Below are 25786 nucleotides of genomic sequence, written 5' to 3'. Positions count from 1 at the left end.
TAAATTTTGGTATAATAACTATTATATAAATTTATTTTTCCAAATTATAGTACCTAAAAAAGGAAATCAAAGAAGATTCAGCATTTAAACTATAAAAATCCAAAAAAATCTTTTTGCAGATTCTGGCATATATCTATGTCAATGTAAAAAGTTAATTTAAGTAAATTTAATAATAATTTTTTGATTATAAATTTAGTAATTTGCTTTGTAATTATTATCTACTGTTATTAATCTTTGTTTATACTGTTGTTAATTCTTTTTTAAATTAACTTTTTCTTTTTTTTTTTAAATGTTATTATTACTTTTTACTTTTTTATTTAATGCAATCATTTTTACGAATCAAGAATATGTAGTTTTGCTTGCCGATTATATGATGTTATTCCATTTAAATCTCTTAAACTTTTTTAAGTTTTTCCATGTTTTAGGGCCTGGTGACATAATTCAGAAAATTCAGAACAGGGGTCATCCATAAAGTACGCATGCTCATAGGGGGAGGGGGGAGGTCTTCAAAAAGCGTACGAAAGCGTATGGGGGAGGGGGGGGGGGGTGGGTGGAATTTAAAAGTACGTACTTCGATTTTCTAATTTATCACAATTAACCAGCTAATCAATAGAAAATTTAAAATTCAGACTAAAGATCCTAGTTTGCCAACATAAAAAGATGTATAATATAGGGAGTAGAGGGTATAATTTCCCTCTATGCACACACATGCATGGGCGCAAATTTTCCAACCCCCCCCCCCCAAATAAAAAAATCAGGGGTTGTAAATTTTGCATGGTCATAACTTTTGTAATTTACATCATTTTTCAACGAAATTTAAAATCTGTCGATAAATTTAAACTTAGTTTTAAATATTAAAGTCGAAAATTTTACTACATCAGTGCTTCACGTTTGGGCAGGGAGGGGGTGGGGGCAAGCGTTTCAAGGCTTTTTTTCTCAGGCTTCCACTATACCAATTTCTTGCAAGGCCTCCTCATTTAGCATAGGTATAAACATACTTAAGTTAGGAGTTTGCACAACGTGTGAAAGTGTCCTATCAGGAATATCAAATCTTGCGGGCGCCCATGCACACATGCTACCCTTTATATACTGGCCCTAAGTAAGACGTATTTCAGGCAACCTATTTTTTGAGACAATAAAATACAGGTTTTAGCAGTGCCGTGGCTAATGAATTGGACCCCCCCTCCCTAATAAAACGTGTCAGTAAGGTCTCAAAATCTTCCAAATTTTACCGCTAGGTTTCGCTAAAATAAAAAGCTTCTTAAACTAGCAAAAGGGCACAAAATTTGATGCTCCCCTCTCTAATTAAGGGGTATGGGTAGCCTACCCTCGGCACTGAGTTTTAGGCTTTGTTTTCAATAATAATTATCTCGCGTAAGACTCGTTTTTTACGGAAATTTTTATTTTTTTTATTTTTTATTTCAGGTGCCCCAAGAAGTCCTAACGGTTTTGTCACAGAGCACCGCGGAAATGCATTTAACCAGGAAGTTCACGCCTCCTTCCTTACCGTGACGCGAAAATATATCCAGAGCTCGTTTCGAACCTGGATCTCCTGCTTATAAAGCAAGCGTTCTAACCACTGCGCCACGGCCGCACAAAATACTAAAGAGGGGTGCCTGAAAAAACGTCCGCCTTCAGTATAGTTTATTTTTATTTGATTTGTTGTTAAAACAAAAAAAAGTACAACAGAATATTACCAGGAATTGAACACCGGTCTCCGCCGTCTAAGTACACAACATTAAGGTAAGTACATAACTAAGGTACTTCCTCCACCTTTTTTTTTTTTTAATAAACTTTTTTATAGAAAAAAAAGGTAGGGGAATGGGGTATTTGAAAAACATACGAACTTTTTAAGGGGGGTGGAGACTTAAAAGTACTCATGGCAACAGGGGGAAGGGGGTGTCAAATTTCAAAAGTTTAAGACTTCCATATTTGTCATCACATTAAAAGGATTATCCATTCTACCTAGATATAGAATTGCTCTATAAGCATGGTTTTGTAAAGAGGGCATTCATAAAGTACGTACGCTGTAAAAACACTGGTTTAGGGCTTTCTTCCTCCCTGTAGCACCTGTATGCTTTATCCCCCCCCCCCCTCTTACCCTGCGTACGTACGCATGATTTTTCACAAAATCCTTCGGCAACACAAAATTATTAAAAACATTTAAAGATACATAAATTTTTAGTTAAATTAATGTTTCTCTGTTACATTAACATAGTATTTATTTTTTAAACACGGGAAATTTAAGGATAGATAAAGAACAAAAGATAATCAAGCCGCGTACATTCAGGCTGTCTTTAACACCTCTCCTCTTGTACGCACTTGTACGTTTTAGATTAATCCTCCCTCCTCCCTGCGTACGCACTTGATGGAAGACCCCAAACTATATAAATAAAAAACTAATTTTATAAAATGAATAAATAAAAAGTTAATTGTATAAACTAAATAAATAATAAATATTGTTTATTTAACTGGGTTGCGCAATATTGACTAAATTATGATAATAAGCATGATAAATTACAGAAACAAATATCTTTTTATTTGTATTATGAACTTACGTGTACAAAAAAAAAAAAAATTTTATTAGATACATTTTCATCTATACTGCTTGGAGGTGGAGTAAACCACCTCTAAGCAGTCATTGTTCAATGACGTGTTATTTTATATTCTATTTTAAGTAGTTTTCAAGTGTATTTATTGCCAATTTAAAGGAAACGGATTATAAGAAATACTTGTTTGAATTTATAAAATATTTTTATTCTAAGAATTTCTGCTATAGATTTCTTTTTTTCTTAATTCATAAAAGAAACTTTCTAACTTAATAGAGTTCTATTGAAAGGGGATTATGATAAGTTTAAATCATACTTCGTACTTAGTCTCAAACTATATATTTATAAAGAAAAAAGAATAAAAAGTTTATATCATAAGAATATAAATAAAAATTTATAAAACAAGAGTTTACATCGTACATTGTCAAATAATTTAACACACATTAAACTACCATCCGCCGAAGAAAAATAAATTTATTGGAATGTTTTATTTTTTCAAGATGGGTGGCTTTTTTTAGGCGTAAAACTCAACGATTAATTTGATATTGCTGCTAATTTTTTTTTCGACCGTCTAGTTAGCAAAAATAATTTATAATCCCTTTTGTCTTTTATATATTTATATCAAAACAACTTAATTTAAATTTTAGGTTATTTTTAATATTGTAACTAATGTCGCGTCAAAATGAAAACCAATTAATTATTCAAGCTTTTGAGCTTTTCTGCCGTTTTGCTGGTTTTTTAAGGTGTCTTATTTAGTTACAAAATATGCTACAAACCTAATTTTCTTTTCTTGTTTATCTCAAATTAGGATACTTTAATAAGAAGCCGCGGCAATTGAAATTTCAAAACTTAAATTGTACGCCTTTTAACTCTAAATAAGGAAGAATATTGCGTTATATAATAATAAGATGTTTGAAAATATATTTTTTAAACTTTAGGAATTCTTATTGATGAAAATTTATCAAAGCTTCACTACATAAATTATATTCAATCAAAAGTTAGTTAAACTATTGGTTTGATGTTCTGACAGGGACGCCGAGAGCTTTTATGACACCCGGGGCATAGCAGCAATTAGGCGCCCCTATAACATGCATAGTTTTAAATTAAAAGCATGTACAATTATACAATTTAATGAATATTTTTTTATTTCTAACATTGTTAGTTAACATTCATATTATCAAGAAATCCATCTGGATCAGGGACGTGGTGGCACCTGAAAAGCAGGTACGAATTTCCAGAAGAGGGGCCAGGTGAAGTACTTTTAACGAGAGACAAATAAGCGTTCAATTAAAAATTATATTTATACTAAAAAAAGTTTTTTATGGATACAAAATATTACGTAACTCGTTTGTATCAGCATAGTTTTTATTATGTCTGAATGCGTCAAATTCCACATTTTCTCATGTTCCACTGACAAGAAAACACAATCCCCACGATTTAATGTCAACCAATTTGCTAGACGAGTTTTGACAAGTTTCAGTTTGCTGAAAACTCTCTCACACTCTGCTGAATTTGTTGGAATTACTAAATATCTTGTATAAAACTGAAATAGAGGGGAATACAGCATCCAACATAGTCTTCAGCATAAAATTGCAAATAGCGAGGAAAGAAGGCAAAGTTTTATTATCATTCTCAGCTGCCTTTCTGTAGACCTCCATAAAATCAACCATTTCAGCAGCGAACTCATTTAAACTGATGCCAATTTTGAATTTTTCAAGCACCGATTGAATTTTTTCTTGTGAATTAGAGTTATGAAAACTATGACTAATATTCTTCAGTAAAAAGATGTCTATGCTTTCTAAAAATGTGCTGTGAAAAAAAATCCTGTGAAGAAAATTTGTCAATAAGAACTGTAGTTGCTGAATCCTGAGTAAGCCGCTCATCGTTTCATCAAAGTCCAGTCTTTTCTTTCGGCGAGTCCTTTTCTCAACAAATGTTTGCTGTTTAAGCTGAGTTTCAGTTGAAATTTTAACAGCAGATATAATAGCATTTTGACCAGTACTGTCACTTAGTACTTGAAGCTTTTCCAGTGATACATCAACAGACATTATAGCAATGAAAAAATCAAGTGTTTCTCCTTGAAGAACTTTATAAAATGAAAAGTAAAAATTTCTTTAAAGAGACATAAAGTCACAATTGTTTCACCTGACTGAAATCGGGCTAAAAGACCTTGTGCTTCACTTCGAATATTCATTTTAAATTCTATATCATTTGAAATTTGTTCAAAGCAATCGATTACTGCAGGGTATAGTGTCAGCAGTCGGTCTGTAGCATTTTGTAAGGAACTGAAACAAACACTGTGGGGAGCAACCAGTTCAAGAGACTGATTCACATCCTCAAGAAGAGATTTGCACTTCTTAATTATATTATTTCGTTTCCTTGACTTTCTGTATAAAAAAGTCTTTAATTTCTGCACATCGCCAGGCTTGTTTTCTGTTCCAAAAAGGTTAACAGAAACAACAGATTATTTTGCACAAGCTTTCATAACCAGATTTGTTCAATGAGATTCACAATAAATATTTATTGCAATGGGGAACACTGCTTCAAGTGTGTTGCAACTCCTTTGTTTATTCCTTGCATATTGCTCGCACCATCAAAAGACATACCCACACTTTTGAACATCTACGTTATTTGATTTGAGTTCATATTTGATTTTTTCACTTATTCATTCACCAGTAGTTGTTTCAGTTTCAACCATTGAAATCAGATGTTCCTTTACAATGACCTCCTCTGCAGCAAACGTGACATAACGTGATACAATAAAAGTTTGCTCACAGAGTGCAATATCATTGGTGCCATCAGCTGATGGTGAAAAGAATACTGAGTTATTTACCTCTTCTAAAACATTCTTCTTGACTATCTGTGTCATAGTATAAATTAGCTTGTTTTGTGTATAATTAGAAAATTCCGTAATTTTAGCACCCCTTCCAGCAGATTGTTTTTGAATACTGCAAATGTTAGAAAGTTTTTCATTCAGCACCTCATCATACTGAGTAAATATAACAAATTTACCTTCACCACATTACAAGATTTCACTTTTTTCAGAGTCATTGTAAAAGTCGATTTCCTCATATCCGCGTAACGAAATACTCTCTGCGATTAAATACCGAATAGCATCATCAACTCGTATTAGGTATTGATGTAGTTTCTCCGCTTCTTTACGTTTTTTGTTCAGATGTCTCATGGTTTCAATATTTAATACTTTATCAATTGTGGAGTCAGATAATGCATGAACCATAGCTTCAGCAGCATTTCGATGGTTTTTTTGGGTGCAATGCTTTGTTATGCTGTGACTTAAGTTTGACCAATTATCAAACCCATCACGTAGAGAATTTGTGTCCTCTCTTGATCCAAAGCATAAACAAACAATGCAAAAAAAAATTTCTTGTGATAGAGAAAGCTATGACCTTTTATGCACAATTTCAATGTCATTAACTTTAACTGAATCAGTGTAATACTTAGATAACCTTGAATGTTTTGTTGGCTGATTTAATTGTTTTGAATCATTACCAGCTGCTTTCAATTCATGTTGTCGTTTTTGAGCTTTTTTTTCAGCACCAGATTTGTATTTCCATTTTGCCTCTTTCTTTTTTTTTCCTTCATTTCTTGTAAAACATAAATAAATATAAAATTAAAAATATGTCCTATGATAGAAATCAGGGCATTGGTTTCTTTCGTTTGAGTTATAACTACTATTGGTCCATAGAACTTATAAATAGTAGTACTATTTATAAATTTTATGGACCGATAAGGAGTGGAGTGGAGCATATGGAGTAGTAGTGAATAAAAGTAATAACAAAAATTCATTAAACACGCAATTTTATTTATCAAACATATATTAACCATACTTATCAATGCAAAGTAAATGAATTCATTTATTTTATTTATTTATTGTTTTGAACTTTCCAATAACAATTTTATCTTTTTTCTGTTGATGGGATGGTTAATTTCATCAGAAAAAGAGGAGAACATGGCTTAATCGTTCGTCACTACAATGCTTGTTTTTGATATTTTCGTTTAGCAATACGTCTGCATCTACCTTCTTCTGTTTTAGCCGCCCTTGCCTTAACATATCGTTCTCTTCGTTTTTTTAGTCGAGATGGTCGTTGTTCGGCTGATTCTTTTGCTCTAGTTCGAAATTTCTATTCTCTTTCTCGAGCAAGAACTGCTAATCGAATAATTTCAGTTTCCAACTTATTTTTTTATATTTAGCTTTATTAGTTATATTTCTACGTTGATAAGATATTTTATTTTTTACTCATTTACTTTAAAAACTTTAATTATTATTTTTAATTACTATTTATAAGTAAAGTAATAAAGAATTACTTACCTTTTTACAGTATAAAATCTATCAACTTTAGGTCAACAACGTTTTTTTTTTTATTATTCAACAGCGATTTTATTTATTTACGCTAAACAAAGTTTGTTGTTTTTTGTTTGTTTTAATTACTTTTCTTAACAATTTTTTTTATTTACGCCTAACTAAAGTTTAACGTATTTCTTTTATTATTACTGCTAACCTAGTCTTTGTTTTGCGTGGACACTAAACAAACAAACAAACCGATGTGAAAGCAAGTTAAGAAAAATGCTGTAAAAAATTCCCTAATAGAAACTTATAGAACTAAAATAAATTTTTTCTCTTTAAAGATTGGGGACCCAGTTTCTTTTTGGGAACTTGTTTCCTGAGGCAAATAAATAAGCAGACTATATTAAATTAATATTGACAAAACTCTTTTTTTCTTTTTTACAAGCTAAATTAAAATTAGAATGATTATAAATGGGACAATAGGCTAAAGACCCTTTGAGTATAATTGGTTGAGATACCCTAAAGTGTTTCCACAAGTAAAAACTGAAAGCTCTTTTAAACTATTAAGATGCGAATAAAGTTATCTTCTATTCCATAAAGTTATCTTCTATTTCACAACCTTTAATTTTTACCGATTCTTTATTTTTCAACCAGAAAAATGATAATTTTAAAGAAACAGTTTTTAAAGTCTAAATTTTAATTGTAAATGATAAGCAATTTTGTATTGTAGTATAAGGCCGTTGCGATCTTTGAGAATATTTAAGTATTTATAGTTTACAATCATAACTAAAATGTTTAATAAACAATATTACGCGTTATTGGATACGTTTGAGTAGAGAAATTTACAAATACAAAACTCTAGTTGCGGACTAATTTGCAACTCGTACGGTTTTTTTCCACAGCTAGAGAGCTCTGACACCGAAATGACTTCTTCAGAAAACTAAGCATCCGATTGCCAACCCGAGCTGCTGCTTCTACTTGTACTTTTAGGTTGTTAGATTTTAGTACTCCAAGGTCACGCTCAGTGCATGTTAAAACTAGATTGCGTCCGTTACAGTCAATGTCAACCATGGTATTATTAATTAGTTTTTTTAACAACCAACTTGCATTACTTTGCACTTCTCAACGTTCTCAACGAAATTTACAAGGCAGTTGTGCGACCAATTTACAGCGCTGTCGGTGTCCGCTTGCATTTTTTCATAATCAGAGAAAAATTCATTGACATCGATAACTCATATGATCTTGCCATCATTGGTGTATAACTTGGTATGTTTATAAATGCAGTTTGGTAAGTCATTAATAAAAACAAATAGCAGTGATGCAAAAACTGATCTTTAAGAAACGCCACTCGTCAGCCTTTTTCACTCAGATGTTTATTTTCTAGTTATTATTCATTGTTCTCCATTAGCTAGCCAACAAATAAACAACAACTTTCTCCATTAGCTAGCCAAAAAATACAGTTTAATAGCTGGCCTCAAATTTCATAGGCATCAATTTTATAAAGAAGTTGTTGTGTGACATTGTATTGAATGCTTTGGCAAATTCATTTACAACTATGTCAACTATGTGTTAAACTGCTTTCGTTAAATTGTTACGGGATTTAATCAGATTTGTAAGCGATCTTTGTGATGTACAAATCTATGTTGAGACTTTTATCTTAGACTGTGTACAATTTTTTATAATCCAACCTGAGATAATTCTCTCCATTATCTGGCACAGTATAGTTGAGAGACACAATCTTGATGTTATAAGTTTTGACTTTTTTTTTTTTGAGGTAAGTGTAACATTTAATTTGCATTGAGAATTAACCACTCATTAGGGAATTATTAAATCTTAGCAAATAAAGTTAATTAATTTAGTTTTTTTTTTTAATTTTAAAGTTGTTAATAATTTTTTTTTAGAATAATTATAAAAGCAGTTATAAGATTCATGTTAAAATGTTTTGTTTGAATATGACTTAGTTTTCTTTAACATTTTTTTTACTTTTTTCAATTTTTTTTACTTTTTTGTAAAAAAAATCTCATTATGGTATTTTTTTGGCGCTCCTATTATCTTGGTGCCCGGGGCACGTATGCCCCTTTTCCCCCTCCCTTTCAGCGGCCCTGTCAACTGAATACGTTCATGTGTAATGTCAGAGAGTTTAAAATTAGTTTATTTTGGCCTAACATTGTTTTATTTATTATTACAATATTACATGAGCTAGTAAACAAAACTTAATAAGTATTTTCTCTACAAAACATACATGCAAACTTATATATATAAGAAAAAAAATAATGAACATGTAAAATCATTAATGTAAGACATGAAAATGATAAATATACAGTGAGAACAGAATTTAATCGCACAAAGTAATTTTTGCATTTTATTTTGAAAAAACTTGCTTTTATCTTAATTAATAATGAAAATAACTGAACCATTTTTTTTTTAAATTTATTATGGCTACTTCTTATTTACAATTAATCAGTAAAAATATAAGAAAATGTATTTGTTATACAATTTTTGATTTTTTACTTACGTAGGTATTAATTTGCGTGCACAAAAATTAATTGAACAAAACTGTTTTATCATTTGTTATGAATGTTTATGGCTGTTTTAATTTATAAAATATCAATTTTATTATTGAATTTATACTTCTAGAGTATTATTTTCAGCAATTAACAGCATTTTTGATAAAAAAAATGTCATTAAAAACTCTGTTTATCGAACATTATGGCACCCAAAAGTAAATATTTAAACACTACTCAACAAAAACTTGTTGTAGACTTGGTTAAACAAGGAAATACTTATAGAAAAGTTGAAGAACTTACAAATATTCCACTTGCAACAGTTGGAGTCATTGTAAATAAATACAAACAATATGAAATGTTTGAAATTTGTACTGAACGAGGACAAAAGCTGAAGACAACCTCACAAGATGATAGAGAAATTTTAAGAATGATTAAAAAAATCGGTTTGAAAGTGCAAAAAATATAGCAAATTTTCTGAAAAAATTAACAGGAAACACAATTTCACTAACATCAATTAGAAATCGCATTCATAAAGCAGGTTTTAGTGGATTCATAGCTCGGAAAAAACCGTTTTTAACAAATAGTCATTAGGAGAGATGAATTTTGCTAAAGAATATTATTTAATGCCAGCATCAATTTGGAAAAAAGTACTTTGGTCTGATGAATAAAGTTTAATTTAAAAAAACCTGATGGTGTACAGAGAGTTTGGCGAAAGAGGGGTGAAGCATTTAATTTGAAAGAGGAACAGTTAAACATGGTGGTGGAAGTGTAATGTTATGAGGTTGTATGGCATAGAATGGTGTTGGTAAACAAGAATTTATTGATGAAACTATGAATGCTGATTTGCGTAGCAATTTATTGAAATGAAATTTAAAATCTTCTGCTAAAAGTCTTAGATTGGGAAACAGTTTTTTTGTTTCTACAAGACAATGAATGAAAACATACTGCTAAAAAAACTAAAACCTTTTTTGATGAAAATGGCATAAGCGTTTTAGAATGGCCTTCACATTGCCCAGATTTGAATCCAAAAGAGTATTTATGGACTTTATTAGATAAAAAACTAGGTAATAGAGCATTTACGTAAAAAGAAGATTTAAAGAAAGCTGTTGTTAAATCATGGTCTAACATTGACAATAATCAAATCAAATGTCTAGTAGAATCAATGCTGAAACACTTGTTAGATGTAATTAAAGCAAAAGGAGGACCAACTAAATATTAAAATATATTAATAAAATACAAAAACTTGAAACTGTTTCTCAGTTATTTTAATAAACTGATATTTTTTCTTGGGTTTAACCTATAAAGTTTTTCTTGTACAATTATTTTATGTGCAAGTGTTTTTATCCCTTTTTTTTTGTTTCATTAATTCTTAACCAGGTAATTCAAAAGCATAAAGACAAATTTAACAATATTTGTGAAGATTTTTTTACCAAATGAATAATTGGAGAAAAAATAAGTTCTTTATAATTACTGCACGATACAGTATTTTATTCAAAGTTGTTAATTTTATTGAAAAATTATTTTGTATGATTAAATTCTGTTCTCACTGTATATAATATCAAAAAAATCAATATTGACCAACACTTAATTTTTATGTATAAATATAATAACAGCTTCCAAAAAGCTTTAATAATAACCTTACAAAAAATGTGAACAAAAAGTATTCTCTTAAAATGGAATACTTATAAATTGCCAAGAATTAGTAGAAAGTATTCTGAATATGGAAAAGCGTACCGTGGACCAAAACTATGAATTACTTTTCAAAAAGCAAAATGTTTAGGCACGGTAAAATCGTTCAACTCTTTTAAGTTTCTAATAAAAATAGACTTTTTAAAATAGTTAAATAATTGTTTAATTTTTTCTAAATGAACATCGAATTCCATCATTCTTTGTGTTTTATTTGGTTGGTGGTCTCTTACTTTTTATATTTTAAAGAATTTGTCAGTATATTTGATTGTCGCAAAAATGATATTGATACTATTTAAGATTGGAGAAAATTTACTTTATTGTAGTTTTTAAACACGAACTTTGTCATTGAACATTTCGGTGAATATTGAACGTTATCGAACTTACCGGTGAAGATTGAGCATCATTGATCTTGCCGGTAAATATTGATCTAATTTAAAATAGTATAAAACTTCATTTATTGGTTTAAAGCTTAAATTTATTTGGCATTGAAAACTCCAACCACTAAAATTCCAAGACCTCATTTACTCTCAATACAAATGTTCAAAAAATTAGAGTTTGCACTAAGTTTGAAAGTTGCATAGTTCGAAAATCCTCGAACTTGAATAAACATTTGGATGTCAAAATGTGGTTTGGTGTTGGGGGGCTTTATCGTGATTTCACAATTGTAAAACTTTACCTAAAAATAACTTAGTTTTTCTGTAACTTTATTGTTTCAGTAAGTTTGGAGATGGTTTTTCGTCATCGGGCATCTATTCGTCCGGGCATTTATTTTTAGTGATTTACGTAAGCTTGATCACCAAGTTTAATAAAAATTATTTAAAGTTTGCTCCATGATTTTAATTTAGTTGCATATAAAATTCAAAAATCAGTGATACTGGTTCAAAGTTTGTAAGGTATTTTACTTTGTGTCAATATTGTGCAAGTATTTTCCGTAAAAATTTACAGTATTTTTTTTACTTCATAGTTATATAAAAGTGCGCTAATGTAGGAATATCGTTATCCCAGTATTACCTTAATTTATTTATATTAATTACCTTTATTATTACTTAATAATTTATTTTACGTCAGTTATCTCCGATTACTACTTCCGAGCTCAAACACTTATTAATCATAAACGCACCTTTATGAATGTTTTTAAAACATTCTGAATGTTTTTAATAATATAAACAATGTTTTTATTTTTATTTTTTTTACTGTAAATCATGCACGGAGTGTTGCTACATAGACTATCTTATAGCCTGACTCGCAACAAAGTGCTGTTACATTGACTGACAAATAGTCTGACTCGCAACGGAGTGTTGCTACATCGACTATCTTATAGCCTGACTTGCAAGGGAGTGCTGCTACATCGATTGAGGTTTATATATATATATATATATATATATATATATATATATATATATATATATATATATATATATATATATATATATATATATATATATATATGTGTGTTTCATCAACAAAGATTCATGAGAAATGGATGATCAAATTAATAAAACTTCAATTTATACCTAAAATTAAATTACAGGAAGTTGCAAATGTCTTAACTACAGTAAATTTTCACACATTTGTGGAATTTGCTGACACTATTATAAAATTATATTAAAATTATATTGCTGACACTATTATAAAATTAATATTTCCAAAAAATGCTTACTATGCCTACAAGAAAAATTTGAAATAATTACACATGCAAACCAAGAATGCTTATTAAAACAAAAGATCGGAATTAATTTCTAAATGCAGGCACGAAAATAAGTTTCTCCTAAAAAACTATAAAAATAAATGAGTTCAAATAATATTTACATTAACTACCCTTTTTAAAAAAAACATTTTAAAAAAATAGCAAAAGGAATCATTTCTAAAGAATTCTTTTTATAATAGTGTCAGCAAATTCCACAAATGTGTGAAAATTTACAGTAGTTTAGACATTTGCAACTTCCTGTAATTTAATTTTTGGTATAAATTGAAGTTTTATTAATTTGATCATCCATTTCTGATAAATCTTTGTTGATGAAACACAGTGTTAAATGGAAAAAATTTTTGTCAAGTGATTTTCTACTACTAATATATGAGGTTATATATATATGTATATATATATATATATATATATATATATATATATATATATATATATATATATATATATATATATATATATATATATATATATATATATATATATATATATATATATATATATATACATATATATGTATATATATACATATGAACTGCCATGGCGTAATAGTAACGCACTTGCCTCAGAAACAAAGGATCCGTGGTTCAAACCCCACCTCTGGGCAAGTTTTGAAACCTCGGTTAGGAAAGAGGCGTGAACTTTAAGAAAAGAGAGAGAGAGAGAAAGAGATTTTTGTTATTACTTTATTGATTAAATTAATTGTTATAAAAATGACCTTAAAACACAAACCTTTAAAAAAAACTTATATATATATATATATATGTATATATATATATATATATATATATATATATATATATATATATATATATATATATATATATATATATATATATATATATATATATATATATATATATCAGTTTTAAGTATAATAAGCAATTTTTTTTAAAATTTCAATGGATTTATTTGGCTTTAAAATATTTTTATTAAGAAGGAAAAATAAATTTAATAATTTTATTAAATTAGTTTATTGCCATATATATTTTTGCAAAAATAAAAGTTTCACATTTGACAAATTTAGCTGCAGAATTGATATTTCAAGAAACTCTTTATAATTTTTAGTATGAATTATAAAGTAAAAAATTAACGCCTAATATTACAAAAGTTATAACATGTTTGTAACAAACTTAAGATAACAAAGTTTAGCAAGCCAACAATAACAGAAAATAATCAAAATTAAAATAAACAAAAATAAACTTAAAGAAATTATCTTTTCTATTGAAAAGATAATTTCTTTAAGTTTTCTTTTGAAACCAGTATATGTTAATTTTGTAGAAAAATCAAAAATGATACAGCTATCATTTTTTAAACAACACCATATTTTACCTAATTACAAATTCTTATTTTGAACTTTCCATGATGAGAAATCTAAAATTCGTCATATTTGTTTTGGCAAAAAGAAGCATTAAGATTGTTGTTGATTGTTAAGTTATATTTACTTATATAAGCTATACTTACTTTTTGGTTTTAAACAATAAAAACGATAGTTATTAACAATATTGACTATTGACAAATATTGATACTTATGGAGATACCCTTTTTTTTCACTTATAAACTAATGTTTGAGAACTCCATGGAAAATCTAAAAGTGATGTCTTCAAATTGTTTTAATATTTAAATATTTCATGCAAAACAATGAAGTTTGGTATTCGTTAAAATGTTGGCGTTTTTTGTTTTTTTTAATTCAAATAGACTCTGTATAATTTGGACTTCAAAATTCGTCATATGAAATGAAGTTTTTACATTGAAAATTTCTAAATGAACCTAACTAAAGCGTTTTGTAGATTCAAAATAAGTACGCCACATGATAAATACTACATACTACATGATTGTCATGTAGTATGTAGTATTTATCATGTGGCGTACTTATTTTGAATCTACAAAAATATTCATGTGCAATAGTAGGATAATCTGGGGAAAAGTGAGACGTCAGGAAACAGTAAGACATTAGGGTTTCCTAGCCTTATGCGGAATTTTTTTGTTGTACGCGGCCATTTTTTCCAACAGAACAAACATTATACTTAATTTTTAATTATTCATTTGTTGTCATGCTAATGTTCTTTTAAAATTTTTTGTAGTTTTTCATTGTTTTTTTCATTGTTTTTTTTCAGATTTTAGAATATTATTTTTCCAAGGTATTTAAGAAATACGGGGAAAGTGCGTCAATAGTCGTCACTGGAAAAGATCGTCAAAGTGAATTGAGTTAAATTTATCAAAAGTCTAAACTCGCAAACCATAGTTTTATTTACATTTTATAAAGAAGTTTTAAACTTATTAACTACATGTAAAAGTAAAACATAATGAGAAACTTTTAGAGAATATATGACATAACTTTGGTGTTATTTAGTGAGTTATTTCTGACATAAAAAAAATGTCATGTATTTATTTTGAGTAGGTAAATCATTATAATAAAATATTCATAAAAAGGGAATCTCTGTAAACCCAAAATTTGTTCCCAAAAAAGTTTAAGATAAAAACTAATCAAGCTAACTGGGACGAAGATGATACGAGAAACGAAGATGACGAAGATGATACGAGAAATACTCAAATAGCAGTGAAGCAGAATAAAAGCTGTGAAGATCTTAAAGATTGCGTGTTCCAATATTAAAGTGGGAGGGTAAGCCGTAATCAGCCTTGGCGCAGTGGTTAGAGCGCTTCCTTTAAAAACAAGAGATCCAGAGTTTGAACAATATTTAAGAACTGTAAAATTGGCTTCACTTGGCTTGCTTTAGTTAATAAAATGTGTGAAAAAAAAAAGGTTTTAATATTTTTAATCGAAAAATTAAACAAACTTTGTATTAAAGTAATTAAAAGCACTGCATGACTGTGCGCAAAAAAAAGGAACTGAATCGACTCAGAACTACTTAGAGAATTAATTCTTTTTGTCGTGTTTTGTAACCAATTGGTTAGAAAATACTACAAAAAGAAGACACAAGTTACCTTCTCGACCCAAATAAAGTTTTTATTTAAAAAAAAAAAATTCTATCTTTCTTTTTATGCTATTGAAAACAAAAATTTAACCTTTATATTTGAAGCTATAAAAATGTTTCTTATTCCGTCAAAAAGTCAAGTATGAGATTTTTTTATATTAAGGTGCTCCAAAAAGACCCAACAACCTTGTCACAAAGCACCGTGGAAGAGCATTTAACTAAGGATGACTCTGCCTTCCGTACCATTGCCGCAAATAATAGCTAGAACGTGGCATCAAACTTTGTATTTCTTGATTCTAAACAAAAACGCTTTAACCACGGCGCCATATCTGCTCGTAATAAAAAGAAAAAAAATCTCTTTATATTAGAGAGAGAACAAATGACCCATGTTTTTTTTTTTTTGAAACTACCACGTTGCCTAATTTTTCATCGAAGCCTGGAAATTTAATTTTAAAGAAGAAAATCATCTTCAATTTTTTTTAATGTTGCGTCACTGTTTCAATTTGTAATTTGTTCCAGAACTTGACTTAGCAATTTTATAAAAAAAACCTTCACGATTTTGATTTAACATTTCTTAACTATTTCCTAATTATTATTATCGGTGAATAAATTATGTTTGTTACCGTGAATGTTTGAAGACAGACCTGAAAAATTTAAAGAGCACGAATGTTGAGGTATTTCCAAGTTATTTTCTCTATATCATAATACCATTTGTACATTTATATGAGATCTCCTTGTTCTGTTCGTTGTTTTAAAGATGTCTATTTCATTCTTTCTAGTCTTTCAATGTATGATAGATGATGTAGCTTAGGTACAGATTTCGTTACTCGTTTTTGAAATTTTTCTAATATGTTTATATCTTTTTCAAGATAAGGACTCCATACCTGTATTGCAAATCCTAGATGCGGCAGTATATAACTACAATACAACAGTTTTATTAGCTATCTTTATACTTAAATGATTTGCATACTTTTTTTTTTTCTTTTTGTTATTCACCTCCTTAAGGCCGAGAAGGCCACTACAGATGAGGAGACTACTTAATAGTGGCCATAACCCTCTCTCAACTCTATAACTCCGAAACACGAACCTTAACGAACAAGGCCGCTGCGCGGAGAAACAAGTTGAGCGCGGTACTACCAGGGACGTGGTGAGGATCGAACTCGGAACCTCTCGCTTATGAAGCGAGCACTTTACCACTACCGCACTATACCAAATTTTTAGTTTGCAATAGATGGTGCAATTTTGATTTGTGGTTTTTATTTTAAGTCATTTGAAATCAATACGCGTAGATCCTTTTCCAATTTACTTGTAATTAATTTAATGTAAATAATTTAATGTAAATAATTGCTTTATATTATTGTTAGTCATGAAACATTTATAATTTTCATTTTTATTACCAATATGCATGATTTTATATTTTTTCAAAATTGAATTGCATTTTCCAGTTTATTACCCATTTTTCTAACAAAGCAATGCCGTTTTGTAAAGCATGCGCATCCGTTTCATTATTAACAATTGGTTTGTAAGTTGATTTGGAAGATCATTGATGTATAATAAAAATAAAATTGGACCTAGCACAGAACCTTGTGTTATATATTTTTGAAAATTTGCTCACTTTTGAGATTCAGGTTGACATATTGTTAAATATGTTTTAAATAATAAAAAATACTTTTTTATTCTTAAAAAAAACTTTAAATAATAAATGAGACTTTTTTATTATTGAAAAAATTTTGCACCTAAATTTTTTAAAATTGAATTTTTTCGAATTGTTTATTTACTTAAGTGTGGAATATCTTTTCGGTGGTATACTACTGCACGTAAAAGAAATCTTTTCTGCACTTTATCTTCAGTAAATAGAATATTTTTAAATTAGTTTAACAGCAAGTACTTCCACGACGTTAATTTTTGTTCTAAAATCTCCCTATCGCCAGTTTGCGCGTGTTTTCACACTTACAGTAATAGTAAGTGGAAACCATGTAAAAATAACGGTAAAATTTTAATAGACCAATCAAAATTAAAAAATGTCGCTAGTGGTTTCTATTGGTACAGATATTTTGCGCTAAACTTGAATTTTATTTATAAGAAAACAAAGCGTATGTTTATGTACCTCATCCTACCATCTTTTTAATTATATCTTGAGATTATACTTTCACATTGATAACATAATATCAAATTGATATTTACAGAAAAAATATTACAAAAATTGGACACTACAATTATAATTGTACTTCTGAATAAAAATTAAAAAACTAAAAATCTATATGTAAAATAATTTTTCAAACTTAAAATTTTGTAAAACACCAAAATTAAACAATCTCCAAAAATAATTTAAAGAAATTATCAAATATAAGTTATCTAATTAGTAAATAAAATAAAGGGAAAATTCTTCCTAAAAAATGCTGCTATAAAAATAATTTAAATTGGTTTATAGTTAAAGGTTCTTTTGATTTCGTTGCAGGAAAGTAAGTCGACAAGTACAGCCTGCCAAAACCTAAAAAACAAAAATAAAAAATTACTACTATCCTATCAATTTATCATACATGCTCTATTTTCATTCAATTTGTAAATTCTATTTCATAAATTTACACACACTGTAATTTGCATAGCTTGTTGAACAGCCTAGCTTTAGATATGTTGTGGTTTAAATAGCTAACCTTAAGTTAATCTTAAACCAATAGAATAATTTATTCTTAAACCAATATAATAACTTAACCTTAAACCAATAAAACTATAAACTATAATAAAATAACCTTAAACCAATAGAACTACTATACACATCTACACCTTAATTTATTAAAAAAAAAATCAAAAGCATAACATTAAGAAAGGTGTCATCTTATTGATATTTTTATAACAGGTAATATTTATAAAAACTAATAGAAATAAATTATTTTCATATTTTGAATATCTTATCTTTTTTATGAAGGTTATATGAAAATATATTGAAATGATATGAATAAAATCCAAGTTTAAAAAAATGTAATAATTAATTGAACAAATATTTACAAAATTTAACAAAAAATTTGTTCAAATTAATTAAATTGAGATGTAATTAAAATGCAAAAGGATTTTCAGAAATAAAATGAAACCAAAAAATTTGTTGCTTGTAAATCCTTTTTGATGTTTGCCACTGCGAACCACAATAACCGCCAGGTTTGAAGTCTCCCCACATCTAATTTTTATTTATTTATTGAAGTTATTGAAGTTCATATATTTCACATTATTTCGTGAAGGAACCTAATTTTTACTCTGTACTTGTGTACTCCCATAATATAAAGGCATTAAAAAAGTGTTGGAACATTTATATAACAGATTACAAAGAAAAAGAATGAAGGTATAAAAACAACAACAAAATGCATTTAATTTCAATTACTGGTAGTAAATCAAGCTGTCCTTGATCAGCAATATCACAAGAAAGAACATCTAATTTATCTAAAAGTCTGTTGACATTGTTGCCATCAAATCCAATGCCATGGTAACCTCTGAAAAATATGTAATTTGAGTTGGAACTAAATTTTCAATAATTGTGTCTGGATCCTCTTCAAGATATAATAATCTTGGATTAATAACATTTTTATAATCAGCCATCTTTGATTTTGGTTTTCCAGCTTCTGTGTATTTACTGTAATGATAATCGAGGAAACCAAGAGTTCGTTTTTCTCCACCATCCAAAAGATTCTCTCCTTCACACCACAAACAACTATATTTTCCAGCATGGATTGTAATGCCAAAAATTGAGTTTGCACACTTTAAATCAAATGCAACAGAATACTTAATATTTTGAAGATTAAGAGTATCAACTAATTTTCTAAGATTTCCATTGTGTTCAGACACTCCTTCTACAATAGCAACAATAAAACAATGCTTAACTTCAGCATCATCAAGGTCAGGTTGGTTGCTAGTTTTATCATGCGGATTAAAAATATTCATAGTGACCTTTAAAAAACCTTAACCAGAATCCACAGCAAATCTTACAATTGTAGAAAGAGGGTAAATATTCCTTTCAGTGATTATATCATGTATAAATGTATAAATTCATCAATATCTTGAATATAAACCATTGATTTATTTACTATATCACCAGCTTCAACAAATTCTTCTTCTTTACATGAAAAATATTCATTCATTTCTGCTTTTAAAGCCTTTAATTTTTTAACAATATTTCCTTCAATGCTACTTTGAAAGCCAAGACTTTTTCTAAATATAGAACACATTTTTTTGGTTTTACAGTGAGATAGTTCTAAACATTTTATAAGCTCAATGATTGTTCTAAAAGATACTTGACTAAAATTAGCACGGTCACATTTATTGTCCGTAGTTCCAGCAACAATAGTTAATGGTTTCCCATGAGTAGCAATTGTGAATTTTTCACCTCTAAAAATATTTTCCTTTTCCATTTTTGTTTTTAAAATACTTGAAGCGACACATTCTGCACTTGCTGATCCCAATGCATATGCTGCATTAACTAAATTTTTCACAGCTTGAACATCACTACAAAGATGAATAATGCCTGACTTAACAACTCCACAACATTTTAAGCACATCCTTTCATTTTTATCTTCATTTAACTCAGAAGTTAATATCTTTTGATATTTCTGAAACATCTGAAGTTCTTCTGATATCTTGACGGTTTATCTAAACAAAAAAAAGTCTAAAACTATATAAATTAGTAATATAAAAAATATAACACAATAAAAATAAACACATCGATGACATATTAGTTCCTAAAACAAGCTGTTTAAATGTTGTTGTTTTTTTTCAAGTTTATTAAAGTTCATTGAGACACAGCTCTTTCTTTTTTAAAAATTAATAAAAAATAAAACAACTTTATTTAATTAAACACTAATTCTTAAATATAGTTTTTTATTAATTTTATCAACTAACCTAAGAAATTTGCTTTAGCCACTTATCAAGGTATTTTGTATCGTTTTTTTCCAAACAATAAAGGTTTTTATAACAATTGCTACAAATAACTTTAGGATGGTTTGCTAAATTTTGATCATAGCTATCCCAAATAAAGGTTTTTATTTTTTCTTCAATAGCTTTAGATATTTTATGAAGCTTTGCTGACTTTTTACCAAAGATTTTAAAGCACATAAACTGTTGACCACCATTTAATAAAACTCAAGTCGATGTGTACCAGAGTATGTCTAAAATCAAAATACGCCGGCATTTGATTAGCAAATTATAGCCTTTTTTTTTTGAAATGGTGGATATTTTTTAACTAAAAATTATAATTTTTATTTTTTGATTTTCATTCATTTTTCCATTCCCCTAGAGGTTTTTACTAGCCAAATATTTATTTTCATATATACAACTAAGTATTTATAAAAAAAAATCTGATGTGGGGAGACTTCAAACCTGGCAGTCACTGTGCTTCATTGTGTTGCCAGCACAAATTTTTTAATTAAAAGCCATAAAACTGAGCAGTCTTGCAAGTCATTACATCTGTGATACCTATTTTGAAATTCACAATATTTGAAATAATCTTTTTGTGACATACAAATTCGGAGTCCTTTTGGGACTCCACATCCCTGCTTGGATCATGGCTTTACTTAGATAATCTTAACACAAACATCAAGGTTTTTAATAATCTGATAACTTGCATCAGATTACTATAACCTCATAATAAGTATATCCGATACCTTGTATCAGATGTTTATCAACTTTGAAAAACAAACTACAAATTGTTTTTGTTTTTGAACAATCAACATATAAAGGATATTAATGAATATAAATGAGAGAAACACAGTTTTTTAAGATATACACCAACATTTGTATGAAAAATTAGTATAAAACATTTATATATGTAAAAATAGAAAATTTGCGAACACTTCAGTTCATTACTTATATAATGTAACATATTCAAATAGTCGTTTGAATATACTCCTAAAAATTATAATTCCTAAAAGACTTTTTTTATAGCTGTTTATACATTATATTTACAGTAGTACCAGTCTTTACATTCCTCCAATTATAAAGCTATTGTAATCAATAATAATCTTGTTTATCAACTTAATAAGAACTTAATAATAAGTTAATAATATGTAACCAAGTAAAAAATTTATCTTTCATAAAAATATTTAATAAAGTTACAATTTGTATTTAGTTTACAAAGTATACAAAAATGCAGAATAAAATCTAAACAGTTTTAAAATTTAATGAACATAAATTTAAAATTCATGAATACAAAAAAAACCCAGAAACAAAACAAAAATATTAAAATAATATAAAGTAATAATAATAATTAATATAAACAATTATGAAGATTTAATAATAAAAAGATAAAACTTGGAACTTCAAAAACTTTCAAGCATTTTTTTTTCCTCACAAAGCCTACTTATCTCAGCCAAATAAAATAAAAAGTAATAATTAGTGTGTTTAAATATCCTAATAACACAATAATGTAGCATAAACATAAACTTACTTCATAAAATGATCTGAATGCATTTCTCGGTTAAACACAGACAACACTGATGTGTAGCCACATTGCAAGTGAAGATATTTGTAAACATTTTTTCATACTGTTTTAATATACATTTATCACGGATGTTTCACTCAATATAAAAGCGAGCTTGACGTCACAAGAATTTTTGTGTTTTAAAAAAAGAAAAGTATTTCCGCGTAAAAAGTATTTTATACGGAAAGACTTTTCTTTTTTTAACTTTCACTAACTTTAAAATAGTAGTATTTTTTTTTCTATTAATTCTTTCATCTTCAAATTAAAAAAATATAAAAGAACTATCCTTCCTTGTTAAATATATATTTCCATTAAACGGACTAAAATAAGATATTGTTAAAATATTGCTAAAGATTTGGGATCACTTTTCTGTTTTTTACGATTTTTACGGAAAACCTGTCTTGGACCAACTAAGATATTCTGACATAGCTACACGTTTGATAGTTGAAATTTGGAACACTTATCAATAAATGTCTATTCTATCTGATTTTTGGTGCACATTGCTCATTTTTGTAAAAAAAGTTAGTTTTTAATGCATTTCTATTTTTAATTTTATCACTTTACAATGTAAATCAAATTTTTTTTGTAATATGCACCAAATTATTGAAAATTCAATTCTTTACAAACATGAAAATCAAAAAATTATTTTATGTACCTCCAGCTATGTTAAAAAATATGGTAATCAAACCTGGTTGGTTTAGCAACAAATTTTTATTGTTTTATGCGTAAACTTTTGTTTACATTTTTAAACAATCACTTGACCTTAATACCCTACGACCCAAACAAGAATATCATGAATTTTATGAAAACAACTTTTTTAGCGAGACAAATTTTGAACTATAAAATAAACAAAGTTAGTCGGTTTTTTTCTCTTGAGGGTAATCAACTAACATCAGATAAGTTTAATCCTATTATATCTTGTTCATCTATTTGTCAATAAATATTATTTTATTTGCATTGTATTATATTTTTATTATTATTTAGCATTATGTATTCTGCTGAAAGGAAATTATTAAAACTATACATCGAATGGGAAGATTGTTGGGAAGAAGAGTGTAACTTTGCGATTAGTTAGCATTGATAAAATGACTAACGATTATTATCATTAGAAGTTAATTCTACCTTTGTGGTACCGCTGCTCTACCTACCTCCCCCCTTGTTAACGAATAGAATGTAATTCTCATATAAATTGGTGTAAAAATATAATTTAAGAATTAGTACAAGTTATTGTCACAAGTTATTGAGTCAAGCAACCGTTCTTCTGGTTTAAAATGAAGTATGAGTCTAGTATCAACTGGGTGTACAAAGAAAACTACTTAAAGAACTTATCAATAGACCAACTGATTATAGAATAGTTTTTTATGAGAATAAAAACAATTTCAAATTTTATTTGTATATTTAAACACATTTAAAAATTAAAGTTGGTGAGTCTTTATTTATTAACATTCTCACAACATATTAACATAGTTTTTTAAAAGCTTAAGCTTTTAATTTTTAGGCTAAATATTCCTTAATTTAAATCTGGTTTTATTTAATAGAATCAATTTTCAAAAACTAGTCATTTAACAGTTTATCCCCCTTTAACGACATTTTCGTAATTTTGCGAAAATTCAATTTTCTTTAATGGCTTAAAATAAATCTGTTTTAGTTAACTTCAAACGTTTAAGTAAAGTTTTTTTGTTTTTAAAATAGTCCAACAATGTGTGCATTTAATAATAAATATCGAAAATATATTCTTTTTGATTTTTTTTTTATAAAAAGTAACATCAAATTACTAAAATTTAGCAAAGTTCGTCATTTGACGCGTTTATTCTAAAATTAAAGAAATTTTTTAATATATTTGTGAAATGTCATCAGATAAAACATTTTATTGGTGTTTTTATTCTTTTTACAGAACAAAATTATCTCTAATGTTATAAAAGTTATAAAGTTTTTAGTAACACCCCTAAGGTGATCATTTTCAAAAATAACAAGAAGCCGTAAAGCTCGCCTGAAACAGCCGTGTTATACCTACTAATAAATATTACACAGTGGACCAGAGAGACCGCCAGGTTTTATGTCGTGTCAATTGAATCAAACCGTTTTTATTCAAGAGTATTTTTAGTTTATATGTAGAAAAAAGGGTTTTTGAAATTAAAATAAAGTGCTAAGGGCCAAAAGTGGGCCAAAACAGGGTGTTAAGATAGTTTCCACCTACCCATTTTTTCAATTGATTATGATTGAAAATATTATTTTGATTAGAAATCATATAAAAACATAAGTCTGAAAGTTACTAAAAAGTGTTTTTTTTTACATTAGAAGTTAAAAATATTTGAATTAAAATATAAAAAACCAACTTCTTTTTAAAAATTCCTTTTTGCGCCTTTAAAAATTTAACAAAAATGAAGTAACTATTTACGGTGTCTGAAAAAACTGGTTTTTATTATCATCAATTGCTGAAAAATGTTTGAATAATTATTATATAGAAGAAATTTAGAAGCTGATATTTTTTAAATGATGAAAATAACACTAAATTATAAAAATATAAAATAAATGATAATTTTTATTTATAAACAAATGTTAACTAAAAATAACAAATTAGGCAACATTAAAAGTATAATTCTTTCGCATAGCAAATAAAATCCAGGGTGCGCGATTATATAAAGAAATTTATATAATCGCAAAAAAGATAGCTTAAAAAGGGTTTTATATGTAGATATTGTGCTTTTTTATTACTTTTCATATATATATATATGAAAAGTATATATATACTTTTCACATATATATATATATATATATATATATATATATATATATATATATATATTATATATATATATATATATATATATATATATATATATATATATATATATATACATATATATATATATATATATATATATATATATATATATATATATATATATATATATATATATATATATATATATATATATATATATATATATATATATAATAGAACTAATTTATTTTTTATTATCTTAAAGATACCTATAAATTTATATTTTATTATTTTTAGTATAATATCTTATATTGCAGATTATAAAAAATATAGCGTATCTAGTTCTTTTTTAACTTGTTTAAATGGAAAATATTGTTTTTCAACGAGATGCTGTATGCTGCTGTTGTTGGCAAATGTTTGGAGCCAGATCAAAGTCTTTAAGTAGTGTAAATTCAACTCTAGAATAAATGATGAAGTTGTTTGTTATTCAGGATATTCTCTGGATGTGTGCAGCTATCCTAATGTTATATGTTCTGGTTGTCAGAGAAATCTCTACCTACTAAAGGCTGGAAAACCTCATCGAGGTTTATGGGGAGAAAAGATTGCTAAAGTATGTAAATATTAAACAAAACAAAAAATCTCTAAAATTGATATATATATATATAAATATATATATATATATATATATATATATATATATATATATATATATATATATATATATATATATATATATATATATATTTACATATATATATATATATATATATATATATATATATATATATATATATATATATATATATATATATATTATATATATATATATATATATATATATATATATATATATATATATATATATATATATATATATATATATATATATATATGTATTTCCAAATTATGTAG

At 27.4% G+C, this 25786-nt stretch overlaps 1 protein-coding gene and 1 long non-coding RNA gene across 7 annotated transcripts in view; one reads left to right on the top strand and one right to left on the bottom strand.

Moving 5' to 3' along the window:
- LOC136090333 (uncharacterized) overlaps nucleotides 1-15149 on the top strand; it is a 15662-nt gene extending 513 nt beyond the window's left edge. The window contains exons 2-3 of one of the 2 annotated variants that reach the window (XR_010643355.1): nucleotides 51-143; nucleotides 14871-15149. This is a non-coding gene — a long non-coding RNA (uncharacterized LOC136090333). Of the gene's footprint in view, nucleotides 1-50; nucleotides 161-14870 lie in introns of both variants that reach the window. The other variant, XR_010643354.1, reaches the window with a different exon arrangement.
- Nucleotides 15150-17787: 2638 nt separating this feature from the next.
- On the bottom strand, nucleotides 17788-22284 carry LOC136090332 (uncharacterized). 5 transcript variants are annotated; one of them, XR_010643351.1, is made up of 3 exons: nucleotides 22117-22284; nucleotides 19063-20324; nucleotides 17788-18180 (listed from the first exon to the last, which is right to left on the bottom strand). XR_010643351.1 is itself a non-coding variant. In XM_065816832.1 (2 exons), the coding sequence occupies exon 2, from the start codon at nucleotides 20291-20293 to the stop codon at nucleotides 19700-19702; it is 594 nt and encodes a 197-aa protein (XP_065672904.1). In that variant the 5' UTR covers nucleotides 20294-20324; nucleotides 20574-22110; the 3' UTR covers nucleotides 17788-19699. The 5 variants fall into 4 exon arrangements, 2 of the variants coding, with proteins under 2 accessions (XP_065672904.1, XP_065672905.1); XR_010643353.1 differs by lacking the exon at nucleotides 19063-20324; XM_065816832.1 differs by lacking the exon at nucleotides 22117-22284 and adding an exon at nucleotides 20574-22110 and having other exon boundaries at nucleotides 17788-20324.
- Between the last annotated feature and the right edge of the window lie 3502 nt (nucleotides 22285-25786).

The sequence above is a fragment of the Hydra vulgaris genome, chromosome 13 (genome assembly GCF_038396675.1).
Source record: "Hydra vulgaris chromosome 13, alternate assembly HydraT2T_AEP".
Classification (NCBI taxonomy): Eukaryota; Metazoa; Cnidaria; class Hydrozoa; order Anthoathecata; family Hydridae; genus Hydra; species Hydra vulgaris.
Note: the sequence above shows the minus strand (reverse complement) of the source record. Positions and strands in the feature narration are given on the sequence as shown.

Excerpts from the sequence above, each read along its gene's own strand:
- LOC136090332 (XM_065816832.1), bottom strand. The coding sequence starts at position 20,293 with ATGTTTCAGAAATATCAAAAGATATTAACTTCTGAGTTAAATGAAGAT.